The sequence below is a fragment of the Heterodontus francisci genome, chromosome 30 (assembly GCF_036365525.1).
Source record: "Heterodontus francisci isolate sHetFra1 chromosome 30, sHetFra1.hap1, whole genome shotgun sequence".
Lineage (NCBI taxonomy): Eukaryota > Metazoa > Chordata > Chondrichthyes > Heterodontiformes > Heterodontidae > Heterodontus > Heterodontus francisci.
Window position 1 is genome coordinate 28,456,053 of NC_090400.1, and position 15,746 is coordinate 28,471,798.

The 15,746-nt window shown below is 42.2% G+C and overlaps 1 protein-coding gene across 2 annotated transcripts in view; it reads left to right on the forward strand.

Moving 5' to 3' along the window:
* tyw1 (tRNA-yW synthesizing protein 1 homolog (S. cerevisiae)) overlaps nucleotides 1-15,746 on the forward strand; it is a 160,324-nt gene that overhangs the window by 52,430 nt on the left and 92,148 nt on the right. For both annotated transcript variants that reach the window (XM_068010279.1, XM_068010280.1), the window contains 2 exons: nucleotides 8,637-8,689; nucleotides 10,917-11,035. In XM_068010279.1, the coding sequence (XP_067866380.1) occupies nucleotides 8,637-8,689; nucleotides 10,917-11,035 (172 nt within the window). The remainder of the gene's footprint in view (nucleotides 1-8,636; nucleotides 8,690-10,916; nucleotides 11,036-15,746) is intronic.

Consider the following 15,746-nt stretch of genomic DNA (forward strand, 5'->3'; position numbering starts at 1 on the left):
CTAAGCAAGCTTTGTGACAGTGTGAACGCAGAACTAGAGCTTTAAAATTGACAAACTCAGTTAGAGATTAGCAGCAACCTTTTTGGAGGTCCTGATATTTAACTCGGGAAGAAGCTCGATAAATATTTGGTTAAATAAGGTGACTCCTGACAACGCAGCCCAGCGCCAATGTCATAAGAGTGCTCCCAGCTTCACGCATGCGCAGAACTGACTCATTCGCACATGCACGCAAAATCGTCATCGCGTACTGCACCGTCTGCTCACCGCTTATTCCCCGCCTCGCCGCTTCTCCTTCCTCAGCCGCTCACTCCCCACTTCACCCCTCCCCCCCCCTCCCCCCCCAACCTACCTGCAGGCCACTCACTCCCCGTCTCGCCATTACTCTCCCCTCGGCCGTTTGCTCTCCGCTTCACCCCCCCCCCCCCCCCCCCCCCACCTACCTGTGGGTCACTTGTTCCTGGCCTCACTGCTTCCTCCCCTTTGCTCTGCCTCTGCTTCCCCAATCTCTCCCACTTCTGGTCCCCGCTCCCTCCCACAATCGCTGACTTTCTTCCCAGCACAAGGAGTTGGGGGGGGGGAGGTGGGGGTGAAGTGGGAAGTGAGTGGCGAGGCGGGGAGCATGTGGCGAGCAGACGGGCGAGGGAGGCAGCGGCGAAGAGAAGTGTGATGGTAGGAGGGAGCGGGGTACTGTTGGGGGTGGGATGGAGGCGGCGATCACAGCCACTGTGGGCATTTGGGTTTCATTTGTTTTTATGATAAATTGAGCAGTGCCATCTTTACTACTGGCAGCTGCCAAAAATGATAGTGACGTTTCAGTGCATGAGGCTGCATTTGCGCATGTGCAAATATTGCACTACATAGTGGTTGCGTTGTCGGCAAATGCTGCCTTGGTTAAAAGCAATGTGAAATATACAGGAAAAAAATAGAATGGCGACTCCAAGGAATATGCTGGCACTTGTGCTTAACAGTTTTAAGGCTGATAAAGAAGTAATTTTCATTTATATAGCATTTATATGTTGATAACGATAACCTGTTTTCTTTTCTAACTGTCAACAAAGAAATCCATGGTTCAGGATGAGCTTCTCTGCAAAGAGTTTAGATGTCCATCTGTAAACTGTGCATTTAAGCTTAGCAGAGGGAAGGTGCACAGACATAACTACTTGATATAGAAAGTAGTGAATCTGTGGAATGGACTACTCGGAACTAGTGGAGCCAGATAGTGTGGAAACATTTAAAGAAGAATTGGGTAGATATTTAAAGGACTGGGTGATTAAGAGGTATTTTGGAACTGGCCAAACGGATTACAGGATCTTTTCAGTGGCTGTGCTTTCCAATGTTAGTATTGCTTCTTAAAACACAAAATGTCACTTCAACATCATGCCTGAGTACTGGTTTTTCCCCTCCTTCATTGTCTGTTCATCCTGTACCTTTTCCTTGTTGCTAACACTATCTGTCAGTCTAGTAATATGAGGTACTGTGAGTGTGACCACTTCATCTAACACTAAGCTTTCTTGCTGCTTGCCCCCGATTTCCTTCCGTCCATAAAAGAAATTCATTCATTTATCTATCTAATTAAAAGTTTCGCATCTGCCAATTAACTATAGGATATGGGAAACGTCTGTGGTGTGCGATGCATGCCAATTAACTCAATTGTCATGTTGACTAAAAATCTGCCAGTCAAAAACCACTCTATCAAGTGAAGCATAATTGATGTAAAAGTCCTAATCAAAAACCACTAGCTGTACAGAGAAAAAGATCACTAGATCTATTAGAAAGAAAAATCATTCAGTAAGGAAACAACCCAAATGAATAACCTGCAGACACAAAAAAAAGTCAGAGTCATAGAGAGATACAGCACTGAAACAGGCCCTTCGGCCCACCGAGTTTGTGCCGACCATCAACCACCCATTTATACTAATCCTACATTAATCCCATATTCCCTACCACATCCCCACCTTCCCTCAATTCTCCTACCACCTACCTTCACTAGCGGCAATTTACGATGGCCAATTTACCTATCAACCTGCAAGTCTTTGGCTGTGGGAGGAAACCGGAGCACCCGGCGGAAACCCACGCGATGGAGCCAGGAAGATGGCACACCAGCTGGCGGGGCTATTAAAGCATCCAATTAAATACCTAAAAAAAAAATTTAAATCCTTTTGAGTGGCCATATTGGTTGCTTTCCACACTCATATGCCACTAAAAAATAAAATTTGTAATACAATAAACACATAAGAAATTGGGATTGTGGAAAAGGTGACCAAACTAGCACTAAACTTAACCAAATAAAAGGGAAACTGCAGTTCTGGAAATCTGAAATAAATACTACAAATACTGGACATACGTAACAGGTCTGTAAAAGAGAAATGATAGTTTATGAAGTTTCAGTATTGTCCCCTTGATCAAAACAAATAAACTCATTTGTTCCAATTTGCAATATCTAAAACAACCTTTGCTTCCATAGCCCTTCCTTTACATACAGGCCTCATTGTTCATGGGCATTTTGCATTTCTTGCTGTCTATCCTCCTCACCCTCTATGCATGCACCTCCTCAGGAATGTCCCCCCCAAACCTACCTCAGTGCAGGAAGTTGCAGACACTGCATTACCATTGTTACGACCGAGGCGGGAGTTATGCACTGTTAATTCAATCCCCTACTCCACAGGTCACAGCATATTAGTCAAGTTTCCCACCTACTGGAAACATAGCCAAATTAATCACTCTATTTATCCCTAGAATAAAGCATGCCAAACCAGGTTTCTTTAAACAGCCACAAAATTAACTATTTATTAATAAACCAAGTTTTAAATTATGAGATGAATCTTTATGTCTGAAAAGATTTTATAACTCCTTAATCTTCCTAACCCCCATGCACACACACATGTTCGATTACCAACGATTGACCGGGGAAAATGGAAATATTGTCTTTACAGCAGTTGCTTAGGAATAATAAAGTAATTGGGTTGTAACTTCTGATATTTTCCTGGATGAGTGAGGTGTCTCAGCGTCAAATAATTGGATACCACTCGAAGTCTCCAGGTGAAATTAATGAACAATCTGTGGTGGGTAGGCGTTCAAGTCTGTCTGCAGCAGGTGTCACACAGATCTTTCCGCAACAGGTTGTAGCAGCAGGTCTATTTAAATTTTAAAGTAGCTCTCTAACAGTAGAAACTTTATTGAGAATTCAGGAACTTCCAAAAACACAAAAGTCAACAGGACTTATTCTCAGTAAAGGGGCCTTCTCCACAGAGCACAGCAACTACAGAACTCACTCTTGAGGCGGGGATTCTTGACTGGAAGCAACAGCAACCTGCCACACCCAAAACACAGGCTTTCTTTCCCCAAAGCAGTGTTTCTCCACAGAGTGTTGCAGTTCCTCTTTTCTCTGGGTCTTTTCCTCTCTCTTCAGGCATAAACAGCAACAAGGGTTTTAGCTCCCATACAGTAGATTTGCAACTCCTTCAAAGTTCTTTTGTCTTTATGAAGAGATTAGACTTTTACTTAATAAAGGAATTATTTTTCAAGCGAAAGAGTTTTCTCAGGGTTGTTTTGATGAAGGGGACAATACTGAAACTGGCCACTTTCCAGCAGTACCTCCTTTAACTGCTCACAGCTCCCCTGGTCTCTTTTACACCGCCAAAATGAAACTGAAAGCCTTTTTCAAAAGAAGTCACAAGACTGTCATAAAATCTTTTTGGTTGCTTGGATACAAATTGCCCTACAGCCTGCACTATTCATACACTGCAACAAGTCTCTGCAGTCACTTCACAGAAAGTAGCAGCAGGTCTTAAAGGCACACAAACCTCTTAGTTTTTTTTTAGAAAAACAACTCTTATGACACCATCACTGTTAGCACTACCATAATGTAGTGGAAGTAGAATCTGTAGTTGGAATATGTGTAGTTATGGAGTCAGCTGCTAATGACGCGATCGGTATTTGTTTAGAGCACTCACTAGCATGGTTCAAATTAATTTGGCTTTGTAATGCAGATTTTGAAGGCAAACCATTGCAAATTAGTTTCAAGTCATTTTTTAAAGCACTAATGCCAACCCTAAAGTATAAATATGTATGCTGTGAACCATGTTAACAATGTTCAAAGTTTGCCATTTTTCTAACTTACTAATTTTATTCACAACCATGTATTAAGCATAAAAAAGAACAATCAGTCATAGTGACCTAGAGCAAAATCCCTTTTAAAATAGACTTTAGAAGTGGCTGTGTGAGTCACAAATGATGCAGAGATAGTTGAACGTCAATAATAGTGAGATTTAGATCTTGTCTCAAGTGATTCTTCTTTACAGCATCCTTTGTTCAAGCCGTGTTTGATGATGGAGAAAATTACACAGGATAAAGATATTGACTGCTTAGTTTTCCCTTCCAGCATGTGTAGTGACATGTTTCCTAGACTCCTGTATCAGTTGATAACAGTTTCAGCTTGGTGAAAATAGTGTTTTCTTGTTCGTGTACTTATGCTTAACATTTGAAATTCAAATGTCTAAGGAGCTTCATGAGAAGGTTTTTTTGTAAGAAAAATCACCTTCCATTGAACTGTTAATGTTGATATTTCTCAAGAAATATGTGAAATAATTTCAGATTTCCTGCCTCAGCAGTATTTGAGAAATTATCCTGTTACTGTTTTAAACATAACTTTTAGTGTTGCTTAATTTTCACGTCATGGACAGTTTTTCTAAATGTATGCGCTGACTGTTATTGAGGCACAACATGGAGTTATGTTCTGTCTGTTTGGGATTGTTGGTAAGCAAACTGATTTTGGGCTTCATTTCTTTATTCTCTTAAAGTGAGGTTTGTCCTAAGAGCCAGCACTACATGCTAACCAGTCATTGGCTTGGTTAAGTGTTAGTTGGCACTATTATTTTGTTGCTTTTAAGCAATCCCAAGCAGATTTGACGGGGTTAATATGTACGCAATTTTAGTACGCTCATGCAGTGCTCTTAGGCCGCTCACCAGTATAAACAGTCTCTTGGATAATGGCTGAATTGTGATTAAAATAAATGTTTGTCTCAGATTGTGAATCGTAGTAAATCCCTGTACTGAACCATCCATTCGTTGTTAAGTTTTTCTCAAAGCATCATGCATCATCCTCTGTGCTACTTGATTTGTCAAACTTCTCAACAGTAAATTTCTGGAATAGATATTCTCAGTAGAGGTGAGTACAACATATAGGGTTTAATGCGTTCAGGAAGGACAGGCTACAGGGAAAAGGAGGGCGAATAACTCTGTGTTGTCAGAGTCATCAGGGAGGTAAAGTCAGTAGATTCATTTGAACGGTATGAGCTTTCCAACAAAATAGTTTGACTTTAAGCACATGCAAAGGAAGAAAAATAATTGAGTTGATGTAGTCCATTGGGTCAAAATAAACGATAGGACAGGTTAGTCTATGAAAAGGTAAGGAAGGATGCACAAACAGACAGATCATGTGAATGAGAGACTTGACCAATCTAATATAAACTGAGAATGCCTAGATAATCTAGTATTTGATCAAATTAATGTAATACGTGTCTGCTTTCTGACTCAGTGGGCAGAATTTTCAAAACTTAGTCCCTGCTGAAATGACGGGACCAGTAGTGGAGCGGGAACCCAAATGGTGAAGGAGTGGGTTTTTCCATGACTCTCTCCAGGTTCCCTTACCATTCATAGAGGGTGGGTAGGACCACGCGCCGGATCTCTTGGTTATTGGGTTTCCAAACAAAATCACAACAGGAAGAATTGGTAATTAAAGGAACCAGGCATTGGTCAGAAAGGCTCAACAAAACATGGATTTTTGAGACTGCAGCAACCACAGGAATTGGGAGGAGACCTGGGAAATATGCTCCCCAGGACTTTTACCCTTACCTGGAGATCCTGTTGTAGTAACTGAGCAATTGCAATGAGGCCAACCTCTCCAACCCAGCAGATGTGCATGGAAGTGGCCAAAGAAGTCAGCAGCAGAAGTGTGGTCCCTCCAACCTGGAGACAGTGCCCCAAGAGGGTCCAGGACCTCCGGAGGGCAGAAAGGTGAGTGGCGCATTCAGGTACAAGCCTGACTTCAGCATTCTGCTGCTCAGCACTCCTCAGACCAACTCACCTTGCAACTCTACTCATCCCTCTCTCTCTTTTACGCTCCCGCCCACGCCCCCCCCCCCCCCCCGGAATCTCCTCGCATCCCCATCTGAACAGCCAACGTTCGCATTGACCCTCATCCTATTGCCCTCTCACATCCGTGCGTCACAGTGACCCTTCACAAATGTCCTTCCCTCCTCTTCACTCAAGCATTTCTGACACTTATAACTCTCTGCTTTCTCTCCCAGCAGACGAATAAAGAACACAACCTCAGGGAGAGACAGAGGGGTGGGTGGCCCTACAGTGATGGGCAGCTTGATGGTAACTGGCAATATGTGCCCACCTGGCCCACTGGGAAGGAGGCCTTGTCCAGGAGGATATCAGCAATGACCTGCTGTAAATCCTGAGCCTCCTGAGGCACTGGTGCTGACACATGTCAAGAGAGCTGATTCTCTGCCTGTAAACTCTGTGTTGGGGGTTTCGCCTCCTTGGAACTGGATCTCCATATCCATCCCCTTTGTCCTGTGAAGCTGCTGCTTTCGGTGTTGGTGTTGCTGCTCCTCTTCCCCCTCATCAGAGGTGCAAGGTACTAAATATACTGTTCCCATGCCGTGGTGAAACCTGGCAGCAGGCAGTACAGGTGAAGTGACTTCAAAGAAGTTGGCAATCACCTGTCAAGCAGTGAAAGCACTCGCTTGAGAAGGAGTGCTGTGAACAGCAGCCTCTCACCTGACCATGGCTGGTGCTTTTCAGTTTCACTGATCAAAGTCTTCCCAGCCTGTCAATTTCACTGAAGAAGCACTCCCCACTCTGCATTCACCTGGTTGACTCTGGCGAGTTGCTGACAGCTTGGGAAATAGGTGCGCTGACTGTTAAAGCTAGAATTCTGGGTTAAAGAGACACTTAATTGCCTGTTTGCATAATCTGATTACCTACCTGACAGCTGAACAGGGGTCCCCCGCTCACCTTCAAACCCACCCGGCTAAATCCCGGAAGTGGGTGGGATGGTGCCAGGATCCTGACTCAATGTCACTTTTAGGGGATTTAACTCCCTGCATGGACCCATACCTGCCTCCCCTTGTATATTAAAAAAAAATCCCCTAATTTTTAAAAAATTTTGTTTAGAGATACAGCACTGAAACAGGCCCTTCAGCCCATCGAGTCTGTGCTGACCAACAACCACCCATTTATACTAACCCTACAGTAATCCCATATTCCCTATCACCTACCTGCACTAGGGGCAATTTACAATGGGCAATTTACCTATCACCTGCAAGTTTTTGGATGTGGGAGGAAACCGGAGCACCCAGCGAAAACCCACGCAGACACAGGGAGAACTTGCAAACTCCGCACAGGCAGTACCCAGAATCGAACCCGGGTCCCTGGAGCTGTGAGGCTGCGGTGCTAACCACTGCGCCGCCCACATGTGTTAGGAATTATATGAGAAAGACATAACAACTTGATTTAGCACTGACAAGTGATTCAGGTAGTATTGTAAGAGAAGCAGTGGCACCCCTCAGTGACAGGTTGATTTGGGAGTGGTACTTGAGAAAACTTCAGCTGAAGACAAATATAGTTGAAAAGCAGACTACTTGGCATGCAGAACAAGTACATAACAAGCTCCTGTGAAGGTTCAAGAAATATGACCCTATTGCTGCGGGTTTTATAAAAAAAAACGGCAGAGGGGCCAAAGAGGAACTGAAAATGAATCAAACTGTAATAGCTAAATGTAACAAAAAGAAATGTTGCAATATTATAACAGCAAGAGACTTATAGGTGAATTGAAATCCCTTCAGGACGCACATGGGATTAAAACTGAGGAACAAAAAATTGGTATAGTAAATGACTGTTTCCTCGGAGTATCCATTATGCAGAACACAAGTGTTCCTTTTGTTTGGAAACCCAATAACCAACAGTAAACACAGCAGAATTATCACTTTTCATTTAAGTATAAAATTCTTTAAAGATGCAAAATTGTTTATTTTTCAACATCTTTGTAAAGCTTTCAACTGTAACTGTTATGCCCTAGTATAGGTAGGTGGTAGGGGAATATAGGGACAGGTAAGGATGTGGTAGGAATATGGGATTAGTGTAGGATTAGTATAAATGGGTGGTTAATGGTCGGCACAGACTCGGTGGGCCGAAGGGCCTGTTTCAGTGCTGTATATCTAAATCTATGCCCTTTTAAAGGTAACAGTGAATGAAGCAACTAAAATATGTGCTACATTTACCTCGCTTTCATGGTGTGCGCTTGTACAGAAGTGTGTTTCAAGTGAAATGCTAAGCATTCCAATAAGATTTCAATTATTTTACTCTCTAATATATAATTGAAAGATTTCCATAAATTGATATTAAAATTGTGTGTGTGTGGGGGGGGGGGGGGGGGGGGGGGGAGGCGGAGGGGGGAGAGTTGTGCAAGTAGATGCTTTTTTCCCCACATGCTTAAATGGTGTTTGAGGTTTTATTGAACTGAAGAAAGATAAAAATGCCAAGAAAATAGATTGAACCTGTGAGCAGTTTATTGGAGCCAAGAGCAGTTAATGAAAAGTAATGGAGTGAACCATTTTATTTTCTAGGATATCGGCTGATAGGAAGTCACTCGGGTGTGAAGCTCTGCAGATGGACCAAGGTAGCTGATTTTATGATGACATCAAAAATCTCTGAACTTTTGTCCCTCTGATTTCTTCATATAATTTTTATGAAAATTGGTCAACAGGGATAACCTTAACAGCATGTGAGACACTGTATTCAGTCATGAGTTTTTTTTTTCTCACAGGCATAGAAATAGATACTACTGGTCATTGACTGTACTAAACATGAAGGTTTACCTCTTTTATTGTTACTTTATTTGACAATCAACAAAGTGCAATAATTCATAAGAGCTTGCAATATTTTCATATATCAATTCATGAACGCTGGAAGTAAAATTTTGATCTCAAAGGTGAAAACATTTAAATTGTATCATGAATTCAGAGCACAATAATTGGACCTATTACATTTTCATATTACATTTCCTAACTCATTATTCTGATATCGCTATCAAGTAGTAAATTTCTAAAGTGCTTAAGAGGAGCGTTATTAGACCAAATTTGACACTGAACCACATAAGGAGATATTAGGACAAGTGGCGGGTTTTAGGGAGCATCTTAAAGAGAGAGGGGTGGAAAGGTTTAGTGAGCGAATTCCAAAGCTTCAGGACTAGACAGCTGACGATGGAGGGGTGGGGGTGGGGTGCGGTGGGGGGAGAAGCAAAGGAAATTGGGGATGCACAAGAGGCCAAAATTGGAGGAATGCAGAATTCTCAGGGTTGTAGGGTTGGAGAGATAGGGAGAGGCATCGCCATGGAGAAATTTAAATACAAAGATGAGAATTTTAAAATCAAGGTATTGCTAAACCGGGGACTGGGAGCAAAGCTAGCACAGGGATGTTGAGTGACCAGGAGCCCACATAGCGGCATCAGCATTTTTAATAAGATCAAGTTTACAGCGGTGCGCCAGGAGAGCATTGCTATAAATTGAGTTTGGAGATAACAAAAGCAGGGGTGAGGGTTTCATCAGCAGATGGGCTGAGGCAGGGATGAAGACTGGCGATATTATGGAGGTGAAAGTAGGCGGTTTTGATGGAGATGTTATGGGGTTGGAAGCTCAGCTTAGGCTTAAATAGAATTCCAAATTTCAGCCTTGGATGGTGGCTAGGGAATGAAGTTCGTGGGGGAGGCGGGTGAGTGGGGGAGGGGGGGGGGGTGGATGGTTGGGTGGCGTCGAAGATACTGGCATCGGTCTTAATATTTAATTACAAGAAACGTCTGTTAATCCAATACTGGATATCGTAGTTAGTGTGCTAAGTGGCATACAAATTGCTTTACATCAGATGATTTAGAATATTATTGGTGAGATACAGCAGACGTATAGAAAAGACAGAAGAGTGTGCAATAGTGGGTGAGGAATGTGAAAAGACAGAGGTTCATGTACAACAAAAATATGTTTTTTCTTTCTTCTTTGGTTTCATGCTCCCTTTATTTAGTTGCTAAGTTGTTGGACCAGTTCGTCCCTGACTTGATGGTTTGTAGTTTCCTTCCCCCCCATATCTCACATTACTATCCACAAGATTTCAATGTTATCCACATTCAGACCACATAGGCCCATCTGCATTGCAATCAAGTTTCATTCATCCCCCCCTCCCCCACCCCAACTTTCTTCATCACCCCCCCCCCCCCCCCAACAACCATGGAGCTTTGGAGTGTTCCCAGTCCCCCCCCTCCAACAAAACTTTCCCAATCTCCCACCCCAGAAACTCTTCCCCCCCCCCCCCCCCCCACCCCTGAAACTCCTCCCCACCACGCCCCATCCCTGAAATTACCCACCCCATTTAAAGGCTGCATTTCCTCCTAGTTTGTGTTTGATAATTGTATCAAGTGATCTGTAATACTGTTTACCTAATCTCTGACACTGTTGAACATTTTATTGCATGATATTAGGACCTCCCTCTTGCACAAGGATCTCTGGATCTCCCATTTTATTGCTGAGTCTCCTAGCATTTATAATTCAGAACATTGAGGCATTCCTCAAAGTCTCTGCAACTCCCTCTGCTGCTGTGTTTGTTTGTTTTATTATTTCCCCATCTGGTCCTATCCTTATACTCCACATACTTAATTGATATATCACTGTCCGCACTTGAAAACTGTCATCTACAAGACCCTGTTCTAAACCATAATATCTACCTTCTGTATCTTTTCTATGTCCATCATATCCATATCTGTGTTACTTGCTCCTATGATTTTTAAATGTTTATGTATAGTAAGGGGCTACATTGATTAATGTGCAACATTTGTTCCATCCCTTTCTTTATTTCCACAGTCCATGCTCCGAGGCAGAGGTGGCTGTTACAAACACACGTTTTATGGCATTGAAAGCCATCGCTGTATGGAGACAACCCCTAGTCTAGCCTGTGCCAATAAATGCGTCTTTTGCTGGAGGTAAGGCACTGATGACAGGTGTAATTAATTTAGTTGAGTTCTTCAGGTTTTAGTTGCTTATGGATTTTGTGGATTAAACCAAATGCCATAAATTAACATCACCAGCTAAATGAGAAATTGTCTTATCCAGTGTTTGAGACACAAAGGTACTATTGTTAAGGTGCCTAAATAATTAGGAAGCCTGATTTCCCATTACAGTGATGACACTGCCATATCTGCTGACCCTCAGAGTATTATGAGAGTTCAGTACTTGTATTTATGCCCTAAACAAGTTCATTTTACAGGACTTGGGTATCTTTAAAGAATTGGTTAGTTCATATTGTGAAGATTCTGAGAGCTAAACATGGTCTTAGTCCTGCTAACAATAGGTGTCATGCTTAAGTTAAAAAGCTCTTATAGCTGCTTATCTTCTCTTGTCCGAATCATTGTTGTGTTGTCAATTTTTTTGAAGCTAACATCAGAACTGGACGTGAAAATCAGTAGAGGCTAATATTTCAGGAAAAAAAAGGACTAAATCAAATAGCTAAAATGTACTGTAACTGATTACCTTTATTTCCTCTATAGGGACTAGCTTGTACCTCAAATCTAAAGGTTGTTCATTGAAGAATTTTAACCATTCAGTGACAATGGTCTCAATTGGATTAAAAAGTAATTTTATTGGAAAATTTTGCATGTTTGAAGATATTAATTAGTTTACCACCCCTAGGGCCTCAGCCTTATGCAGTAGCATTTGTTCACTTGTGAAAGCATTGTCTACTTTGTAGTGAAAGAACAATTTGGGCTAAAATAGTAATGATTTTGAAGAAATGAATAACATCTTAATGCTAGTGCCGTGTTAGCCAATGGTTAGAATTCTAAATATTAATAAGGAGGGGACTGAGGTTTAAAAGGTGATTATTTTGGTTTGGGAGAATTTTAAAGAAAGTTGAGTTCCAGGAGCGGTCAGAAACATCCAACTCCAAAAAGTTTGGTTCACAACAATTGGAGAAAGTTTAAACAACACTATTGTGTTGCATTATTCATGTGGGGATGCTAATTGATAAATAGTCAGGGATGGAGTAGGGTTGTCAGTTATATGATTGCAGATTTTTAGTTCCAAACCTTGTAAGAGGAGTTGTCAATTGTTTTTTCAGAATAATGCCCTCTAATGGAAGTCATGGACACAGCACGTGTCCTTGACGAATGCATTTGCAGGAAGTGTCACTGGCTGCAGAAGCTTGACCTCCGGGTTTCAGAACTCAAGTGGCAGCTGGAGTCACTGTTGTGCATTCGTGAGGCAGAGGACTATAGATAGCATGTTTAGGGAGGTGGTCACACCGCAGGTTAGGAACATGCAGGCAGAGAGGGAATGGGTGACCGCCAGGCAGGCAGTGCAGGAGTCCCCTGAGTCTATCTTGCTTGCTAATCTGTTTTCCGTTTTGGATGCTGGTGAAAGCGATGGTTCCTCGGGGAGTGTCGCCAGAGCAAAGTCCGTGGTACTACCAGAGGTTGTGGTCCACATTGGTACCAATGACATAGGTGGGAAGAGGGATGAGGTCCTGAAAGCAAGTTTTAGGGAGTTAGAAAGGAAATTGAAAAGCAGGACCTCCAAAGCAGTAATCTCAGGATTACTCCCAGTGCCAAGTGCTAGTGAGCATAGGAATATGAGGATTGATTGAACACGTGGCTGGAGAATTGGTGTAGGAGGGAGGGCATCAGATTTCTGAGGTATTGGGATCGGTTCTGGGACAGGTGGGACCTGTACAAGATGGATAGGCTACACCTTAACAGGACCGGAACTAACATCCTCGCAGGGAGATTTGCTAGTGCTGTTGGGGAGGGTTTAAACTAGCTTGTCAGGAAGATGGGAACCTGAGGGGTAGCTCAAATTAGAAGGAAATAAAGCTGGTAACAGGAGGTAGAGAAGTAGCAAGTGACATTAGCAGGCGAAACAAAAGCGAGCATCACCTAGGCTTAGAATGCAGAATGTCAAGAAGACAAGGTTAAGGGCAATCTACCTGAATGCACACAACATTCGCAAGAAGGTAGGTGATTTAAAGGCCCAAATAGAGGTAAATGGGTCTGATCTAATTGCTATAACGGAAACAGGGTGACCAAGACTGGGAACTGAATATTCAAGGATATTCGACTTTTAGGAAGGGCAGGCAAAAAGGAAAAGGAGGTGGTGTTGCACTGATGAGGGATGGGATCAGTACATTAGTAAAGGAGGATCTCGGATTGGAAGAACAAAATGTGGAATCTGTTTGGGTGGAGCTAAGAAACAGCAAGGGGCAGCAAACATTGTAGGAGTTGTTTATAGGCCACCAAACAGTAGTGTTTGTGTGGGGCATGGTGTTCATCAGGAGATTAGAAAAGCATGTAGCATGGGTAATGCAGTAATCATGGGTGACTTCAATCTGCACATAGACTGGGTAAACCTAATGAGCACTAATGCTGTGGAGGATGAGTTTCTGGAGTAGTTAGGGATGGATTTCTAGAGCAGTATGTTGAGGAACTGACTAGAGAACAGGCTATTTTAGATCTCGTATTATGTAATGCAAAAGGATTAATTAATCTTGTTGTAAAAGAACCTTTAGGGATAGTGACCATAATATGATAGAATTTTATATCATGTTTGAAAGTGAGGTAGTTCAATCTGAAGCCAGGGTGTTACATTTGAAGAAAGGAAACTTTGAAGGTATGAGGGGCAAATTGTTTGAGGTGGATTGGGAAAATACATTAAAGGGTATAACAGTACATAGGCAATGGATAGTCTTTAAAGAAATATTACATAGTTTACAGCAACTATACATTCCTTCAAGGCACAAAAACCCCAAAAGTAAAGGCAGTCAACCGTGGATAACAAAGGAAGTTACTGATTGAAAAAGATTAAAAGAAAAGGCCTATAAAGTTGCCAGAAATAGTAGTAAACCTGAGGATTGGGAGGATTTTAGAATACAGCAAAAGAGGACCAAGAAACTGATAAAGAAAGGGAGAATAGAATATGAATGTAAGCTAGGAAAAAATAAAAAAATGGACTGTAGAAGCTTCTATAGGTACGTAAAAAGGAAACGCTTGGCTAAGAGAAATGTGGGTCTATTACAGGCAGAGTCAGGAGAATTGATAATGGGGAGTAGAGAAATGGCAGAGAAGCTAAATGATTACTTTGTGTCTATCTTCACTGAGGAAGATACAAGAAATCTCTCAGAATTAGTGATCCAAGGGATTAGGGGGAATGAGGAATTGAAGGAAATTAGTATTAGTAAAAAGGTTGTATTGGAGAAATTAATGGGGCTAAAGGTTGATAAGTCCCCAGGACCTGATATTCTACATACCAGAGTATTGAAAGAGGTAGCTACGAGATTGTGGATGCATTGGTAATCATCTTCCAAAATTCTATAGATTCTGGCGTGGTTCCTGCAGATTGGAAGGTCGCAAATGTCACCCCACTATTTAAGAAGGGAGGGAGAGAGAAAACAGGGAGTTACAGACCAGTCGTTGGGAAAATGCTAGAATCTGTTCTAAAGGATGTGATAAATGGACATTTGGATAATAATCTGATTGGGCATAGTCAACATGGATTTATGAATGAGAAATTTTGTTTGATGAACCTGTTGGAGTATTTTGAAGATGTTACTAACAGAATTGATAAAGGGGAGTTGGTGGACATGGTATACTTAGATTTTCAGAAGGCTTTTGATAAAGTTCCCCACAGGAGGTTGGTTAGCAAAATTAAGGCACATGGGATAGGAGGTAATATACTGGCATGGATTAAGGATTGGTTAACAGGCAGAAAGCAGAGAGTAGGAATAAACGGGTCATTCTCGCACTGGCAGGCTGTGACTAGTGGGGTACCGCAGGGATCAGTGCTTGGGCCCCAGCTGTTCACAATATATATCAATGATTTTGATGTGGGGACCAAATGTATTTCCAAGTTCCTGGATGACACAAAACTAGATGGAAATGTGTGTTGTGAGGAAGATGCAAAACGGCTTCAAGGGGATTTGGACAGACTTAGTGAGCAGGCCAGAATGTGGCAGATGGAATATAATATGGAAAAATGTTAGGTTATCCACTTTGGTAGGAGGAATAGATGTGCAGAATATTTATTAAATGGTTAGAGATTAGAAAGTGTAAATGTACAAAGGCACCTGGGAGTCCTTGTCAGTAAGTCACTGAAAACTAACATGCAGGTGCAGCAAGCAATTAAGAAGACTATTGGTATGTTAGCCTTTATTGCAAGAGGATTTGAGTACAGGAGTAGTGAAGTCTTGCTTCAATTGTACAGAACCTTGGTTAGACCGCACCTGGAGTACTGTGTGCAGTTCTCGTCCCCTTGACTTAAGAAGGATATCCTTGCTATAAAGGGAGTGCAACGAAGGTTCACCAGACTTGTTCCTGGGATGGTGGGACTGTGCCATGAAGAGCGATTGGGGAAACGGGGCCTGTATTCTCTAGAGTTCAGAAGAATGAGAAGTGATCTCATTGAAACCTACAAAATACTTAAAGGGATAGACAGGGTAGATGCAGTTCAGATGTTTCTCCTGGTTGGGGAGTCTAGAACCAGGGGACACAATGTAAAATAAGGGGGTAGCTACTTAGTTCAGAGATGAGGAGAAATCTTTTTACTCAGAGGGTTGTGAATCTTTGGAATTCTCTACTGCAAAGGGCAGTGGAAGCTCAGTCATTGAGTATGTTGAAAGCAGAGATTGACAGATTTCTAAATACATAT